Here is a 17,545-nt window from a genome sequence, read left to right as displayed (position 1 = left end):
TCCACATTTTGGGTCCCACGGGGCTGTGTGGGAGCAGTTCTTGAAGATTCCCCCTCCCAGGATCGGTTTGGGGAGGATTTATCTCAACCCCCGAGCCCCTTGTGCACTGTTTTTCTCCCCGTTTCCCCCCCCACGCTGCTCAGGGCTTCCAAAAAAGCCACCAAAGCAGCCTCAGAAGGGGCTCTTTTTGCCAAATCGCACCCCAAAACCACCTTGTCTTTCTCATGCCTGTTCGTTAACTCCGCGCCCCAGCAGCTCGTTAGGAAACGAGGGCGAGCCGAGGAAGCAGCACACGGGTGGCAGCGGGTCAGGAGCTCGCCTGCTCTTTGGTTTTGCTATTTTTTATTATTTTTATTTTTGCCTTTCAGACGCAGCAAGCAGCAGTTTTGGCACGGCGGTGCGAGCAGCAAGGACACGCAGAAACGATTTGCTCCTGCAAGCTTCCCTGTAAATTCCTGATGGCTTTTTAATCACAACCAGCTGCAGCTTTACAGATCGCAGCACGCCGAGGAGCTCAGCAGAGAAAGCCATTTCGGGTGAGTTTTGGCCATTGGCACCGTTTCTCGGCAGCTGCTTCTGGTTTCCAGCCACTCGGTTTGAAAACATGACTTCAGTTTCCAGCCCTTTGCTCTAAAAACATGATTTTCTGAGCTAGCAAAGGGAAGCCGTGCGGGCTGCCAGCTGCTGGCCGGGTGCAGAGCCGGAGAATCGCATTCAGCACCTTCAGCCCTGCCAGATTTTGGGAGCCCGGCGTCCACTTCATCCACTCTGAACGATTTCCTTACATCACCGAGAGGTCCCTGTGCTGGGCACAGCCCCTGCTCTGTGCCTCTGCTGTTTGGGACATCCCTCGCCGCGTGATTCCGAGGCTGGAGGCGTTTCAGAATTATCTTTGAGCCCCGGGCACGGGCTGCCGAGCAGCTCGGTGCGTTCCCACAGCGAAGGCAGCGGCTGGTAGCCAGAGAGAGAGCAGCCTGCCGGGCTCACAGCCTTTTCCCAGCGCCTGGAGGAGAGATCAGGGGAGTCCTGGGCAGGGTTTTCGGGCGGCGTTCCTCGCTGGCAGCATCCAGCGGGTTTGGTTCAGCGGTGGTTTCGCTTGCACGGCCTCCAGCTGCAGACCTCAGCACCGATTCTGTAAAAATAAAAGAGCGAAAGAACAGGAGGCAGGGCAGTAAAGCAGGATCAGAGTGGGTTTGCCCACGCCAGGAGAAGTAGAGCAGCAGTTTTTACAAAGGCAGAGGCATTCGTGCTGCCCCCCCCGCCTATTTCTGGCTCTGCTCGGCGAGGTTTTTGGATGCAGGATGAAATAAAAATCCTCGGTTTCACAGCCCCTGCGGCGGGAGCACGTTTACCTCTTTGCTTTCAAACCCCTGCAGGGTAAAATCTCGGAGGAGGAGGAAGGAATTGGCCTGCCAGCCAATGGATGGATGGACGGATGCTGCCCTAAACGAGGCTTTTTGCTATGAAAATAGAAATAATAACCAGAGGCGATCGAACACGGACATCTAGCGGCCACAGGCAGCAAGGAGAGCACCCGAACCAGCAGCGCTCCGATGCCCTGGTAGCTCTCAGCGATGCTGGGAGGGTTTTTTGGACATCACGCTGCTTCAGGAGCTAAATCCCCAGCTGCAGATCCCGTCTGCAGGGATCAGGAGCTGCAGGCAGGCTTGCCCTGGGGTTCCGGCTCCCCCGATACCCATCTCAGGTCGGGAGCTGCCTCTGGTAATGGGGTAGCCACAAACCCAGCGGCTCCAGTTAAACCCAGCGGCTCCAGTTAAACCCAGTACCAGGGTGCAGCAGAGCTACCTGCGCTGCTTCCCTTCCAGCGAGCTCCAACGCCTTCCTCCCATCTTCTCCATCGGCCTTTTCTGCCTCGCTCTCCTCCAAACCACACCAACATTCAAATATTCCCCGTGCCCTGCCCACTCGGTGCCCTCCTGGCCACGAGGCACGGCTCAACAAACCCCCCGGGGTGTTCAGGAGCGACGTGGGATACAGCGAGGGGATTTTGCTGAATTATTTCTAAATCTGAGAGCTTATCACGGACACAGAGCTACTTGCTGCTCCTCGCTGCACCTCCTCTCACTTCCCCAACCACGCTGAGCTCAATCTTCCATTTCTGCTGCTGCGCAGAGAGCAGTTTTGATGCCCTTCGCACCCCACAGGATGTGTAGAAACAGGAAACAGAAACGTTCAGCTCTTGCATCAGTCCTCGGGCTGGTCAGAAAGCTGAGGAACTCCAAGGGAAGGAAATCATCGGGGGTGCTTTAGAGAAAGCTGCAAAATTTACCAGTGAATGTTTTCGGACTCAGGTTTGCAAATCCATCGCACTAAAACTTGTCCAAGTTTTCATTCAGGAATCGTTCCAGCGCCCTGTCACCCTCACCATCAAAAAGTTTTGGTGCCCTCGGCCTTTTTGGCCACCAGGAACGATTGTGTCCTGCCTCAAATCCCTGCCCTGGGTGCAGGAAGGGGGCGGGCAGCTGCGTTGTGCCCCCTGTGCAGCTTCTGTGCAACGAACCTGTCAAATTCTGACCTGTGGCGTTCGGGGGAAGCTCAATTCCTGGGTTCTGCTCCCAGATCTGGCACAGGAGCACTTATTTCGAAGATAATTGAGCTGAGAGGGATCAGCTACAGAGGGAAACGGAAAGCCTGAGAGCTCGGGGCTGGTCCAGACGAGATTTGGATGTCCTCGCGTCACCCTGACACCTGCACACTGCCACAAAGCCCACGGCTGCTCCGTCAGCCGCTTGCTGCTGCAATTTAGGGTGAGAAAGACGAAGTGAACGAGTAAAGGTGAGCTGGAATGTGTTCGTTTAATGCCGTGCACTCGTTTCACACCACAGAGACCACCCCACGACACAGCCCGCACGACACCACTGCCCCCCGTGCAGCTCCCAGCGCTGCCGGTCGCACCCGGACACCGCCCTGGGACTTGGTCCACGCCAAACCGAAGGAATCATCGCACAGGAGTCTGTGCTCCGCGCGGTTTGGCTCTTCCCCAGGGGACAAAAAGCCCGTGGCAGCTTCGTGCCCCTCCTGAGTTCCAGCCGGGGAGTCCTTGAAGCGGGACGTCACGCAGCAGGCTCCCAAAAACGTGGCCGGGGGGCTGGGCCCTACAGGACGGAATGTTTCTCCAGGGGAATGCTCAGCTCCGCCGCCGCCGCCTCGTCCAGGAACCAGAGCAGCTGCCCCGTGTGGGGCTGGACGCGAGCAGCGGGGAGGGGGTTCTGCTCGGAGCCTTCCAGGATGCGCTGTCGGAAGAAATGAGAGCATTTCAGAACAGCTGGGCAGGAAAAAGGAGCCACAAACCAGCACTGCCAGCCTCCGCGCGCTCCCTGCACCTAAAAACACCGTGTTTTCCCCCAAATACACCTTCATAACTCCTCCCCAGGAGCTGAAAAGTCTGCAGCGAGGGTCAGCAAAGCCCTGGCAGCTCGGCTTTTCGCTGAGATTTGTGCCCCGGGTACCTTCAGGACGGCGGCTTTGCCTCCCCCCGTGGCCACGAACACCACGGTGCGCGCCGCGTTCAGCACCGGGAGGGTCAACGTGATCCGCTCCGGCGGCGGCTTGGGGGAATCGGTGATAGCAGCAACGATTTTCTCCTCCTCCTGGCAGAGAACAAAACAACAAAAAAGGCATTAAAAAGGCGGTTAAGGATCAGAACAAAGCACGGGGCAGGAGGGGGAGCTGCCAACACCAAACGGGAAGGGACGGCTGCTGAGGGCGAGCAAAGCCCCACCTCGATTTATTTATTCCTTTTTACCTCCACTCCCAAAATCAGAAGGAATTTAGAAGGGCACTGAGGGCTAATCAGGTTCAGGATTTTTTTTTTACTCTCCCAATGTTATTTTTTTAAAATTTCACATTTGATATCTTTAAATGCAACACCCCTGTGATGCTTCACACACAGCAGCCACCCGCTAGGTACCGGGGCAGCGGCACCCACGTAAAAACTGTCAGAATTCGACCCCACAAAGGAAGAAAACGGCCCCGGAGCCTGATCCTGGCGAGCTCACCTTCAGCAGGGGGTGGTCGGGGAAAAGGGAGCAGGTGTGGCCGTCCGGCCCCACTCCCAGGATGAGCAAGTCAAAGACGGGCACGCTGGCACCCCGAAAAGCCTGCAAAAAAGGCAGAGTTAGGTCACACGTGGAGCGTTGTGCCCAGTTCCGGGCTCCCCAGTACCAGAGGGACACGGAGCTACTGGTGCGAGCCCAGAGCAGGGCTATGAAGGTGGTGGGAGGACTGGACAGGCTGAGAGCTGGAACTGGTTAGACTGGGAAAGAGGAGAATGAGGGGAGAGCTCGTGGATGGTTTTGGCTCAACGTGAGGGGACAATTCTGTGCTGGGGGGGTGACGGAGCACGGGGACGGGCTGCCCGGGGGGGGCTGTGGGGTCTCCTCCTCCCGATACCTGCCCGGATCCCACAAACCGTGCTCGGGGTGATCCTGCCGGCAGGGGCTGGACCAGGAGATCCCCCGGGATCCCTCCCGAGCTCGGCCGTGCTGGGAGCCCCCAGATCCCAGTCCCCATGTGGGGACCCCTCTCCTCCGGTAACTCACCCCGGGAGGCACCGGTAACCCCCCCCTCACCCCGGGACCCCCCTCCTCACCCCAGTAACTCCCCCCTCAACCTGGGACCCCCCTCCTCCTCCCAGTATCTCCCACCAGCCCCCCCGGGGAGCCCCCTTCACCCCAGTACCCCCCCCCAAACACCCCAGTAACCCTCCATACACCCCGGTATCCCCCCAAACACCCCGGTAACACCCCCAAACACCCCAGTAACCCCCCCAAACACCCCAATAACCCTCCATACACCCCGGTAACCCCCCCCTCACCCCCATAACCCATCCCCCCGGTACCTCTCGGAGCTTGGCGGCATAATCAGCGGCAGCATCGTGCGGGGACAGCCCGGGGGTGACGCTGAGCACCCGGGGCTTGGGCCCGGGGAGCCGGGGCAGCAGCTGGGCCTGCGGACACGGGCGGGGGAGGCGCTCAGGGGAGGCCGGGGACCGGCGGAGGCCGCCCGCGGGTCAAGGCCCCGCTCACCTCGTAGGCCCCGGAGGTGCTCTCGGGGTGCTCGGGAGGCACCAGGCGCTCGTCGCAGAACGCCACCAGCCAGGGCTCGTCGCCGCCGCCGCCGCCACCGGGGAGGGCGGAGGGAAGATCCCGGGCCAGGAGAGCCACCAGGCTGCCCCCAGAGAGGCCCAGCGAGAAGCGGCCGCCGCTGCCGGCCGCCCGCTGCGCCACCAACTGAGCCAGGGCCGGGCCCAGCTCCTGAGGGGACGGGAACACCGAGACCCGGCGCGACATGGCGGCGGCGGAAGCGGAGAGAGGAGGGCCGGAAATGGAGAGCCGGAGGCCGGAAGCGGGGAGCTGGAGGCCGGAAGCGGGGTGCCGGAGGCCGGAAGAGAAGCGCAGCCGAACCCGGAAGCTCAGCGCTGCCGTGTTGCCTAGCAACCCGCGGCCTAGGCCCCGAGCCAGGCCTCGGCCCCGCGCCTCCGAGCCCGCGGCCTCCCCCGCTCGGCCCCGCCGCTGGGGCGGTGAATCCTGGAGTTGTTAGGGGTGGGAGAGGCCTCCAGGATCATCTGGTCCGACCGTCTCCCTACCACCAATGTCACCACTAAACCGTGTCCCCAAGCACCATGTCTGACCTTCCCTTGAACACCCCCAGGGACGGTGACTCCACCACCTCCCTGGGCAAACCATCCCGATGCCTGAGTGCTCTTTCTGAGAAGAAATTCCTCAAAAATTCCAACCTGAACTTCCCCTGGAGCAACTTGGGACCATTCCCTCCTCACTAGTTACCTGTGAGGAGAGGCCGACCCCAGCTCCCCCCCCCCCCCCCTTCCTTTCAGGGAGCTGCAGAGAGCAATGAGGTCTCCCCTGAGCCTCCTCCAGACCAAACACCCCAGTTCCCTCAGCTGCTTCTCACAGGACTTCTGTCCCAGGCCCTTCCCCAGCCTTGTAGCCCTTCTCTGGGCACGTTCCAGCACCTCGATGTCCTTCTGGTACTGAGGGGCCCAAAGCTGAACCCAGCACTCAATGTGCGGCCTCACCAGAGCCGAATACAGGGGGACATCACCCCCCTGCTTCTGGTGGCCACGCTATTCCTGACACAAGCCAGGATGCCGTTGGCCTTCTGGGCCACCTGGGCACACTGCTGACTTCTGTTCAGGCGAGCATCAACCAGCACCCCCAGATCTTTTTCCTCTGCACAGCTTTTGAGCTGCTCTCCTCCTTCCTGACACAGTGAAAACTCAATAACCAAAGATATTAAGCAGGTATTCTTCATTACGGCACCGGGTGTGCGGGGGATCGCTCCACCTAACACCCACACCAAGGGTTACTGCCACGTTGCTTATATTAGTGGGCTATATACATATTCATCTCACCCCTTCAACCCCATAAGTCTCTTGCATATTCATCAGGTCTCCAAAGAATCATTTACGTAGGTTCCCACCCATATTCACATGCGCTCTAGGGTCCTCGGGTGGTCGTCCAGCGTACTCTGGTGGTCTTGATGAAGGCCAGAAGTCTTCCTCACTGCTAAACTTCTGACCCTTCCTTTCTTTTTTACAGACTTCAGCAGTCCAAGTCAGTTCTTGCTGTTTCTATTACCTGTGTGTATGAAGTCTTTTCTTCCCTTATCTTTTAGGGTCGTCCCCTGCTCATACTCCCTGCCTCAGTCCTGTCCTTGTGGTTGATACACAACATACATCCAGTGTATTTGCAGCTAAAACCTGCAAAATCAACGTGCTTTCCCTTGTTCCCTGTCTCATCCCCCTTTCCCTGCCACCATCCCGCTGGGCTCAGGGCTCGCCGGGCCCCCCTGCCCTCCCCAAGGAACACGCACAGCAGCGTTGCCGTTAACATTTCCTTCGAGTTCACGTTAGCACGGTACAGCACCGCCAGGCTCCCTCCTCTCCCCCCAGCCCATCACGACCCCCGGTCCCGGTGCTCATCCCACCCTGCTCTGAGTCCAGAGGCTAGCCTCTAAGCACTAATGTCCTTAACTCCCCGGCCCTAAGGGCTTGGCACACGTGAATGTGAGATTTCCAGGTGTAGTTAAGGTAAAACATCACCTAACACAATTAAAGACTGCCCGACCCGCACTGTTAAAAGTTAACTTGGTAAGTCAAGTTCGGAGATGAAGCAAAAAGAAGCCCACGCGGGGCACAAGCATCTCCGCTTATCCTCAGGATACGAATAAATATAAACCATAAAACTTCTTCCACCTAAGTGGTTAGTGGTTACAAAAATACTCTCTCTAGGTGTGTAACAGCAGATTAATGGGGTGTCAGTGCTCTCTAAAGGCGCAGGTCACAGGTTAATGTGCTTTAGGCGAGGGCAACACCCCACGAGATGTTTCCCCGGTGGTGATTCACTGTAGGAGGATCTCACGTTGCATATTAAGCAGGAATCTGCCGCTTCCCACAGGCATCATCCCTCCAGTTAGTCACAGTTTCCTCTGAAAGGCTCGAGATCCAGACTAGATCATAAAGCAGCTTTTCCAGAACAAATCCTTTCATAAAGGCATTCATCCAGAGGAACGTATTTCCCCAGCTTTAGATCCAGAAAATACAACCGGTCTGACGTTTGGTGGGGGTCAAATCCTTCCCTCTGCAAGCGGGTTTTCTGAATTTTAAAAGTACCTTCAAAGGAGGGAAAAATAATACTTAAAACATGTTGTTTTAAATCCAAAACAACAAAACATGTTGTTTTAAAATCCAAAAGGCTGGGCAAGCGTCAGTGAGGGAGAAACATCACAGATGGCATTTCATTTTTAGTTCAGTTTCGCTCAAGAATTATCTGTCTGAAGCAACTATACTACCCAGATCTTACAGAAAGCTTGTGCAATCTTTGCTTAAGGTGGCAGAAGGGCTGTCTGGATTTCCAGGAAATTGAAAACATCAAAGGCAGCCAAATCTTTACTTGTGTTAACAGCTGTTGGTCGTACTGTGAGGAGCGTGTGGGCACGGGGTGAGCAGATTAAAGCCAGGTGACAGCCCAGGAATGGCAGCAGAGGGTGCACAGAGGAGTTTAGAGGGGTCAAGAGCTTCTGTGCACATTTCTTCTGTGGCGCTGCACACACGCAAGGCTCCTTCACAGGCATTCCCAAGAGCCTCACTGCTGGGCAAAATGCTCCAGTTTTCTTGGCCTGGAACTAGCTCGTTTCTTGTTTAATGCTCAAAAGCAGTTTTTATTAATGGTATTTATGTGCCTGGCGTACTACAAGTGGGGACTTTATTACGCAACCTCTGAAGAAGAGGGACAGCAGCCAAGTGACTCCAGTTACAGCACTAAGGGCAGCTTTCTCAGCTTTCACATCGCCCCGAGGTGGCAACACCCAGTTCCTTCTGAAATCCGAACCCAGAGAGCAGCAGGCACACGAATCCCCCATACCTGTGGTGTCGACCTGGGGTAAGAGACGCAGAAAGATGGGCCGGGCGTAAGGAGGCAGCACCTTCTGTAGCTCCTGGTACAGAACGTTGGGGTTCACCTTGGTTTTAGGGTCGGCGATTGCTGCCATTCCAGCTTTTCCCTCCACCCCTGAAATAAGAGAGCACAGCTCGGGTACAGACACCAGGACACGAAGAAGCAGCAGAAGTTAAGCATGAAGCTTAAGGGACTCAAGGACAGGTTTTTCCCCCTTGCCTCTTTCCATGCAACACACTGAGGAAAACCCAATTTAATACCAAATCCACTGACAAAGCATTTTCATCTTTTTCGTCATATTTCTCTCACATATGCTGTCATAAAAATTCAGGGGACCAAACTGCCACAGTGGGCACCCTTCTGGCCAATGCTTGCCCAGAACAAATTCCTCTTCCCAAAGAGACTTCACCTCTCCCTCCTCCTACCTTTGTCCAGACCCTTTATTTATTCCCACACTGCTCAAGAGCTCCTTTTTAATCCTTTTTTTTTTTTTTTCTTGTTTGATTTCCCTGTGCTGGAGACCCAAGCTTCACAAATGAAAACTTGCATGAGCACAGCCAGGAGGAATCCTTCACCGCCGGAGCAGCAGCCTCCAAGGGGTGTCCACCCCATCCCCTTCTTTGTGCCCTTCCCACCCCATTCTCAATTCCTCTTTCCTGCCTAACTTAAAGCCTCCACATACAGAGAATGGTCTTTTCACACTTTGCTTCTGCAAAGTTCACATCAAAATAACCTTCCCTTTCCAAGAAATAAAGATTCTACCCCTGCAGCTCAGCTTATTTCTTCTGCTCAGAATAAATGCAACTCCGTCAAACTCCACTGTCAGCCTCCATCACATCTTCTCATTTTCAGGTGCCCGGTTTCAATAAAAATGACCCATTTCTTCCTGTTCTGCAGTGTGACACAGATCTGGTACGTTTTCCTTTTTTCCCAAAAGCTTCAGAGTTTTGGCTTGAGCTTTTACCTGGTACTTCCACTCCATACACTGCGACGTCTGTCTGGTTGAGGATGTGACTCAACATCCCTTCCACTTCTGTGGTGGAAACGTTCTCTCCTCGCCAGCGGAAGGTGTCACCGCTGCGATCTTTGAAGTACATGTAGCCGAGCTCATCCATCACCAGCACATCTCCTAGGAGGGAGAGAAGACACCGAGCCATGTCACGACGCAGTTCAGCAGCACTCGAGCCTGCCTCATCGCCCTCTCATCTCTGGGTCAGACGTTGCATCGCCTTCTTCCCACAGAAGCACAGAACCAGGTCGGTGCCTTTCCACCACCATGCTCTGCACCTCCAAAATACAGGAGAGAAGGAAGCTGCAGACGTAGAAAAAGGGCAGGGAAAAATCTCTCCCTCCTTGAAGCGCAGACAGAGAACCTTAAACCCAGAGCAGCTCAAAGGCTGGGAGCTGCAGAACACTAACACATCTGTTCCTCTGAGAAGAGAGCCTCAGGTTTAGGTCTCTTTGGACCGTCTTGGCACAACGTAGGGTACCTGTAAGGTATGCCTGGTCCCCCTTCTGCAGCACGTTGTAAGCAATCTTCTTGTGGGTGGCACTCTCGTTGACGTAGCCGTCGAACCGGCGCAGGGGATCCTGTTGATTTATCTGCCCCACGAGCAAGCCTGGCTCTCCTGCAGACAACAGGGTCAAACAGCACAAGATGACACCAGCTTGGGATGTATTCCACAAGGAGTTAAGCTCTGTGCGTGCCAGTGAGTGGCTGCTTTGTCTCAAAGATGTTCAGTAACCAAACTGACCCATCTTTGGAGGAAATACCTAGAAGTGAACCCATATATGACACCAGAAGCGCCTTAAACCTATCAGAGATTATTGTTTATCCTTTTTTTTTTAAGAACAAAGAGCTGCGATTGATTTGTTCAGGTTAACACTCACCTGGGCGACAGGGGATGCACAGCCCCCTGGAATCACGGATCAGCTCCATCGTGTCCTCGTTCACCTTCACCAAACGAATGGGATAAACATTGGGCAAAATCCGGCTGTTGAAGCCACAGGCGCCAACCTTCCAAAAAAAAAAACAGGGAAAAACAAAAGGCTGAGGAAAACCGCTCGGTTTTGGAACTGCTGCTTTCCGGGAATCTTTCTTTAACCTCCACCGAAGAGGAAACAGGCAAAACCACCCCAAATCGCCCTCACCTTTCCGTCCAGGTTTGCAATGCTGCAGTTGCACTCGGTGGCTCCGTAGAACTCGCCGATCTGCTTGATGCGGAAGCGCTTGGTGAAGTCCTCCCATATGGTGGGTCTCAAACCATTGCCCACTGCCAGCCGCACGCAGTGCTGGGTTTCTGACTCCCGGACCGGCTGATTCAGGAGATACCTGCAGATTTCCCCGATATACTGAATAATCTGAAGCAGCAAACACAAAAACACAGCTTAGGCTTCAGGTGACCCTCACAACGCCCTGGAAAAAGCCAACCACAAGGCCACCCGCACCAGTGCACCTCGTGGAGCTAGACAAGGGAGGCATTTTAATAAAAATCAGTGTTTGCAAGTTTAAGTTTGTTTTTCTTTTCTCTTCTATGATAAAATATACAAAAGTAAATCAGTTACTGCCCTCTGGAAGCTGCACATTAACAGCAGCAAATAGCGGAGAAGGTGTGAATAAAGATAGCCCTAAAACCCCTCATGCTTTAATAAGTGCGCCCTAGGAAGATGTGGGGAATGAGTGGTCAGCCACAAACGAAGCCTGAGCAGGGATCCAATTCCCATCTATAAATACTCCCTGTGGGGGACGGGCACGATAAACACCAGGAAGGAGAAAAAGCTGCTTAAATTAGCGGGTGATGTTGACACAAACACAAGCAGGTATTTATTGGCAACGGATTGCCAAGAGAATTCCTCTGGAGGCGTTCCTAGTGGGGTTAAGTTCAGGGACAGCTTTCCCCCAACAGCAACGGAGGCAAACAAATCCCTTTGTGTTTTCGGAGTCCGTCTCGAGAACTTTACAGGGGAAACAGGTGAGGATGGATGAAAGACTTCAAAAAGTCTCTCAGTCCAGATTTAGCAATTTAAAATTTATTTCTCTTCCCAAAGGGACTTCACCTCTCCTTCCTCCTACCTTTGTCCAGACCCTTTATTTATTCCCACACTGCTCAAGAGCCCCTTTTTAATCCTTTTTTTCTTTTTTTTTTTTTTTTCCTGTTTGATTTCCCTGTGCTGGAGACCCAAGCTTCACAAATGCAAACTTTCATGAACAAAGCCAAGAGGAATCCTTCCCCACTGGAGCAGCAGCCTCCAAGACAAGGGGGTGTCCACCCCATCCCCCTCTTTGTGCCCTCCCCATCCCATTCTCAATTCCTCTTTCCTGCCTAACTTAAAGCCTCCCCACCCACAGAGAATGGCACAAGAGCCTCGACATCTGACAAGGGAGGACAAGCAAAGGGAGGACGCTGAGAACTGGGGGAAAGCTGCTGCTGAGCGGAGGGGCAGGAGCACAGAGCTGGGCAGGCAAGGACTGAGGTGTGAAACACCACGAATGGAGGACAGGCCGAAAATGGGAAACTATCTGGAAATCAATAAAAAAGCAGTGAACTGCAAGAACCAGGGACCCTCAAGCTGAGCACCGAAGACAGCGGAGCCCTCACCGTGCATCTGTACTTGGTGCAGTCATCCCAGAAGCGACTGGCTGAGAACTTCTTCCTGATCACCACTGTCAGGCCGTGGATGAGGCACTGGCCGACTCCCATGATGTTACCTGAAAAAACAAGGGTCCCAGAGTCAGCTTCGGCTGTTCTGGGTTGTTAGGAGGATCTAAGAAGGATCTCCCGGTACAAAAAAAGACAGGGATCTCCTGGAAAGGGTCCGGCAGAGGGCCACAAAGATGATACGGGGCCTGGAGCATCTTCCCTGTGAGGAGAGGCTGAGACCTGGGGCTGTTCAGCCTGGAGAAGAGAAGACTGAGAGGGGATCTCATCAACGTTTACAAATATCTCAAGTGTGGGAGACAGAGGGATTTGGCCAACCTCTTTTCAGTGCTCTGTGGGGACAGGACAAGGGGCAAAGGCCACAAAATGGAGCCCAGGAAGTTCCGCACCGACATGCGAAGGAACTTCTTCACGGTGAGGGTGACAGAGCACTGGGACAGGCTGCCCAGGGAGGTTTTGGAGTCTCCTCTGGAGATATTCAAGGCTCATCTGGACGCCCACTTGGGCAGCCTGCTCTAGGGAACCTGCTTTGGCACCTGATGGTCTCTGGGGGTCCCTTCCAACCCCTACAATTCTGTGATTCTGTGATTCCAGAGCAGGCCCGGGGGGACCAACACAACCCCTCTGCCACAGAGGAGGAGCAGGAGGAGGCTTACCTGCAGAGTGGTAGAGCGGGAGGCAGTTGTAGACAATGTCCTCCGGGTGCATTTTGTAGGCGTAGTAGCCGAAGGCAGCGATGCGATAATACCTGGAAGAACACGGCACAGGCTAAGGCCACGAGACGGGTAAAGATTTGGGGTTTTCTACGGGAAAAGCACGGTGAGAGGGAAGGGCCCCCCCAGGTCCTCACCTGCTGTGCACCACGATGGCAGCCTTGGGCATCCCCGTGGTGCCCGAAGTGTAGATGTAAAAGAGCCGGTCTGGAAGAACGGAGAGAGGTGTGAGGCAGGCTGCTCTCAGCTGCCTGAGAAAACCCCTCGAGAAAAGGTGTTTTAGGGTTTGTTCCTAGCAGATGGAGACAGGCTTTGAAACGAAGACAGCACTGGGGGTGGACACTGAAGTCCCAGTGCACCTGAGCAGAGGGTCTGAATGTCACCCACCGAGGTAAACAGGCAGCAAATTGCCCTGGAACTCAATTAGTGCTCCAGGACAGAAAAAAATTCCAAACCAACCCACAGGAAAGGTCTCACCCTGCGTCTGAGACTCCGATGACAAAAAAATCTAAAGGGAGAAAGGCCCCAGGCCTCTTCGCAGCACCGTTCCTCCCACAGAACATGAAGTCCCAAAAGGGAGTCTCATCCTCATCGATCTCGGAGGTGCTTCGCTCTCTTTAAATACAGACTGGAGGCCGGCTGGCCTCTTCCTTTCCCTTTCCTGAATCACAAAACCACCAACACGCATCCTCTGCACAGGCATATCAGAAGTTGTTCTGGGGAATGCGTCCATCCCCTTCCTTCAGGTATTAAACACATTCAGCAGGTGAAGTTTGGAAGTCTTGGGAAATGAGAATACCCTGGACCCAGGTCTTAGTTTTTGTTCTCTTTTTTTCCCCCCCTTCTTCTATTTCTGACCCCAAAGTGGGTTGATTTAATCCCTCTGTCCTTACTTGCTTAGTTTTCTTGCTTTGCTCTCACCTAGCCCAGCTCTTACACGCGTCACGCTGAGAAATAAAAATCACTCATGAAATTACCATCTAAACCTTTGACTGGGATCTGAGCTGGGGGCGATCTGGATGCAGTGCTCAGAAGAGGATCGAGATGTTGGGTCTCCGCTGGAACAACCTCTGGGTTGTAGTCCCCCGAGCAGAATTTTGCCATGTTCTTCCCCAGCATCCCGTTCACCTCGGATATTGCTGCAACACAAAGCAAGGCTCTTTCGCAACAAGCACAGCCCTCGAGGCAGTGGCAAAAATAATCTGCGTAACATCCTATTTTGCCCCAAAACATCACTGCCATGGAAGGACCTGAAGAACCGGGGACCCCTTTCCAATTTTTACATCATACCTATCCAGATACCACCTGCATCAAGGAATTAAAAAAAAAAAGGTGCAAAATTGCCCCTCCGCATGCTCACCACGTCATGATCCGTGGTGATTTCACACAGATGAGCCAGGAAAATAAATCATTGGGTCTTAAAAACTGCATCTGACAAGCCTGTCCTGCAGCTCTGCTTCTCTTTTAACCTCTTTTAGGGTACTAACTGAATGCTTCTGCTTTTTAACACCATTAGGCGGTTTATCATCTTTCCCAAGATGATTTATCACCTTTCCCAAGATTTATCATCTTCCTCAGGCCCGAGCAAACAGCTTGCGAGCCGATCACAGCCCACCTGAAGACAGCTCTCCTCCGAAGATCACAGCTTTCGCACCCGAGGTCGTCACGCAGTAAACCAGGGAATCCAAGCGCAAATTGAAGTTGATGAGGGCTGCCTCGATGCCAACCTTTGCCATGCCCAGCCAGAGGCCCACGAACTCGGGGCGGCTCTCCATGAAGATGGCGATGACGTCCCCCAGGCGAAAGCCCTGCTGGTAGAAGTAGTTGGCCACGGCGTTGGAGTACTCGTCCAGCCCCCTGAAGGTCCACTTTTCACCGGTGGCCTCGTAAATCAGGGCCACTTTGTCGGGGTGCCTGCGGACGACGTCCTGGAACATCTTCGGAATGGTGCTTTTGGCCCTTTGATGCCTTCGCAGCTTGTATTTGACTCGTAACAGCACCGAGAGGCCGCTGCAAAGAAAGAAAAGGCATAGCAGGAATTACAACACCCCCAGGCAGTCCGATATCCACACCTGAGATTCACACACCCATGCTGGGGTCCTTCCCTCTGCAGGGCCACTTTGTGTTATCTGGACCCCCACCAAGTTTGGCGATGGCTTTTGGCTGTCTGCTGCGTAATTTGGTAAAATTCTTCAGTTTATATTGAAATTAAATGATTTTTTTTTATAAGGCTGACACTTTCAGATCAATATTCCGCTCAGATTTCCATGTTATAGGGGAAAAGGCCAGGATGCATGTACCCCATGTGGGGGTCCCACTTGAATTTGGCTGCTCTTTGACAGCTTAACCCTAAATGCTGAAACTGGGACATTGAATGGCTGCTGCTCTACAAAGATGATTATTTTAGCATTACGTGCCTATTTTAGCATTTTGGTAACTAACTTCCCATGCCACAAATCAGGGAAAATCCACACGCTGATACCAATTCCAACAAGCCTGCGGAAAATAGCAGAGGGGCTAAATTACAAGCCCTTTTTTTAAGGATCTCTTCTGTGATAATTATAAAAAAAAAAGGACCTTGCAACCACTGCTTCACCTAAAAAGGTGATGTTTTACAAAGGAAGCATCCTTCCTGCTGGCACACTCAGCGTTTTGGTGCTGTTTTGTAGTCGTACCCCTCGGGATCTGAAGGTAATTAAATGATGAAGACAACCTGGTCATTCAACAGCAACTTGTGAGCTCAGCTTCAAGCAAATGAAGCCAAAAGCTCCCTTTTTAGCCCCAAGACATGCGGGCATGATGCTTCTAGGAGGAGGCAGAGCTGCCAGCATGCTGCTTGCACACACATCTCCCATGAGTCAGCCTCTGATGCTGTTCAGGCTGGTGGGAACCCAGGCTGCCCAAAAACTACCAGAGAGAAAGCACAGATTTAAATTAAAATCAAAACAACGCAGCCTGGAGAGGCCTTATAAAGAAAAAAAATGCTGCCTCTGTGGGGATGAAGAGTGACCGTGCACAAAGCAGGCTGATCTAACGGGGCTTCCTGTAATTTACATAATTATTCCGAGTCTCTGTGGCTGCCAGTTCAACCTTGACACACTTCTGGCCTGATGGCAAAGCTGCTGTGTGAGCTCCAGCCGCTCCACGGATGCCGTTCCGATGCCCTGAGAGGATGCTATCTTTGGGGATTTGATGGCATCTTTGGGGACTTGGCGGCTCCCTCCCTTCGGCTATCGGTTACAAGCCAGGCACAGAAATAAATTCACCAGCACTGTCCGAAGGAGGACAGCGGGAGCACATCACGGGTCTCGTAGCGGCGATAAAAAGTTGGAAAGATCCCCAAAAATGGAAAGGCCGTTTAATATCAGCCCTCGGAAGCCCCCGCAGCTCTCAGGGCTGTGCCGGGAGCAGCAGCGGGGGCAGCAAAACCCTGGCGGAGGGGGAAGGGATCCTTTTGGCAGCAAGTTGCTGGCAGTGGCCGCGGGGCTTTCGCGGTGACCCGCCGCCGAGCTGTGCCAAGGGCAGAACAGAGGAGCCTTTTCACGGGGTTTGCTGCGCTTCCCAGATACTTCAGGGGCTTTCTTTCGCCCCGTTTTATTCTCCAGCTCGGCCGGGCGATCGGGAGGAAACAGCTCTTCAAAGCGCGGTGCAAAGCCAGGCAGCCCTGGCAGCGGCAGCAGCCCCGAAATCCACCGCGATGGAGGCACAGCCTCGCGGAGGCCCGGAGCCCGCAGCCCTCCACCAGCCAGCAGCGGGCTCCCCGCACCTCCAAGCCCCCCGAGACCACTTCACACCCCTCGTTTTTTCATCCTCCATCACCCCGCTCAGTGACAGAGCACGGCCTCCATCACCCTGCCAGCGTGAGGCCGGCCTCCATCACCCCGCCACCGCTCGTGGGGCCAAACCGCGCTCCTCGGGGGGCACCTCAGGACAATTCCCCTTAAACTCGCTCCGTTTAGGGCCGTGCCTCTCCGATCCCTGCTCTTCTTCCTCCTTGAGGGCTGAGAAGTGGGGTTGAGGACGCTGCCTCCGCTCCGCGCTGGCAAAGCGGAGGCTCGGCGGCACCCATGGAGGCTGGCACCCAACGCTCGCCCCGCGTTGCGGGCTGCGGCCCGCGGGTTGCGGGGGGCAGCGGGAGGCACTTACAAGAGGTCCCTCAGCGCCGTCTTGCAGAGGACGCGCAGCAGCCTCCATCCTCCGCTGCCCAGGCAGACGCCAAGCGTGGCGGCGAGGCTCCAAGACCAGGGAACCCCGAAGAACCTCATCAGCCCCAGGGAGCCCAGGGAGGCCGTGCAGACCCCCACCGGCTGCATGCTGCTTGTTTTTGGGGGGGGGGGGGGGACGGGAAAAAAAAAAACGGGAGGCCGGGAAGGGAGAGAAGGAGGGAGGGAGGCGGGTGGAGGGAGGCTGAGCCTCTGCCCCCCGCTACCCCGCACCGAGCCCGGCCTCCACCGAGCCGGCGGAGCCCGGGGGGTGCCTCCGGGGGGGGCAGGGCCTCCATGCGGGGCGGGGGCTCCCCCCCCCAGCTCACGATGCCATTGGTTAAAGCGGGGAGGGGAGGGAAGGGGAGGGAAAAGGGGGGGGGGGGGCGGCGGAGGCTCGGCCTCCGGAGCGCCGCGGAGCGGAGGCTCCGTGCCGGTGCCACCGGGAGGTTGTGGGGGGGGGGGGGGAGGCGGTTTTGGGGTGAATTTGAATAAAAACGGCTTTGTGTTCCTTGTGTCTGATGGTTTTTTTG

At 54.8% G+C, this 17,545-nt stretch overlaps 2 protein-coding genes across 2 annotated transcripts; both read right to left on the bottom strand.

Moving 5' to 3' along the window:
* Positions 1-2,797: 2,797 nt before the first annotated feature.
* PGLS (6-phosphogluconolactonase) lies at positions 2,798-5,356 on the bottom strand. Its single transcript, XM_068664503.1, has 5 exons — positions 5,049-5,356; positions 4,862-4,969; positions 4,020-4,121; positions 3,471-3,611; positions 2,798-3,254 (listed from the first exon to the last, which is right to left on the bottom strand). The coding sequence occupies exons 1-5, from the start codon at positions 5,310-5,312 to the stop codon at positions 3,117-3,119; spliced, it is 753 nt and encodes a 250-aa protein (XP_068520604.1). The 5' UTR covers positions 5,313-5,356; the 3' UTR covers positions 2,798-3,116.
* A 919-nt stretch (positions 5,357-6,275) lies between these two features.
* Positions 6,276-17,283, bottom strand: SLC27A1 (solute carrier family 27 member 1). Its single transcript, XM_068664492.1, has 12 exons — positions 16,957-17,283; positions 14,426-14,820; positions 13,788-13,949; positions 12,948-13,017; positions 12,754-12,845; positions 12,038-12,147; positions 10,590-10,799; positions 10,329-10,455; positions 9,929-10,066; positions 9,403-9,567; positions 8,406-8,552; positions 6,276-7,654 (listed from the first exon to the last, which is right to left on the bottom strand). Exons 1-12 carry the CDS (start codon positions 17,121-17,123, stop codon positions 7,497-7,499), a joined length of 1,941 nt encoding a protein of 646 aa, XP_068520593.1. The 5' UTR covers positions 17,124-17,283; the 3' UTR covers positions 6,276-7,496.
* Between the last annotated feature and the right edge of the window lie 262 nt (positions 17,284-17,545).

Source organism: Anas acuta, chromosome 32 (genome assembly GCF_963932015.1).
Source record: "Anas acuta chromosome 32, bAnaAcu1.1, whole genome shotgun sequence".
Lineage (NCBI taxonomy): Eukaryota > Metazoa > Chordata > Aves > Anseriformes > Anatidae > Anas > Anas acuta.
This window is presented reverse-complemented; position numbering and strand designations above follow the sequence as displayed.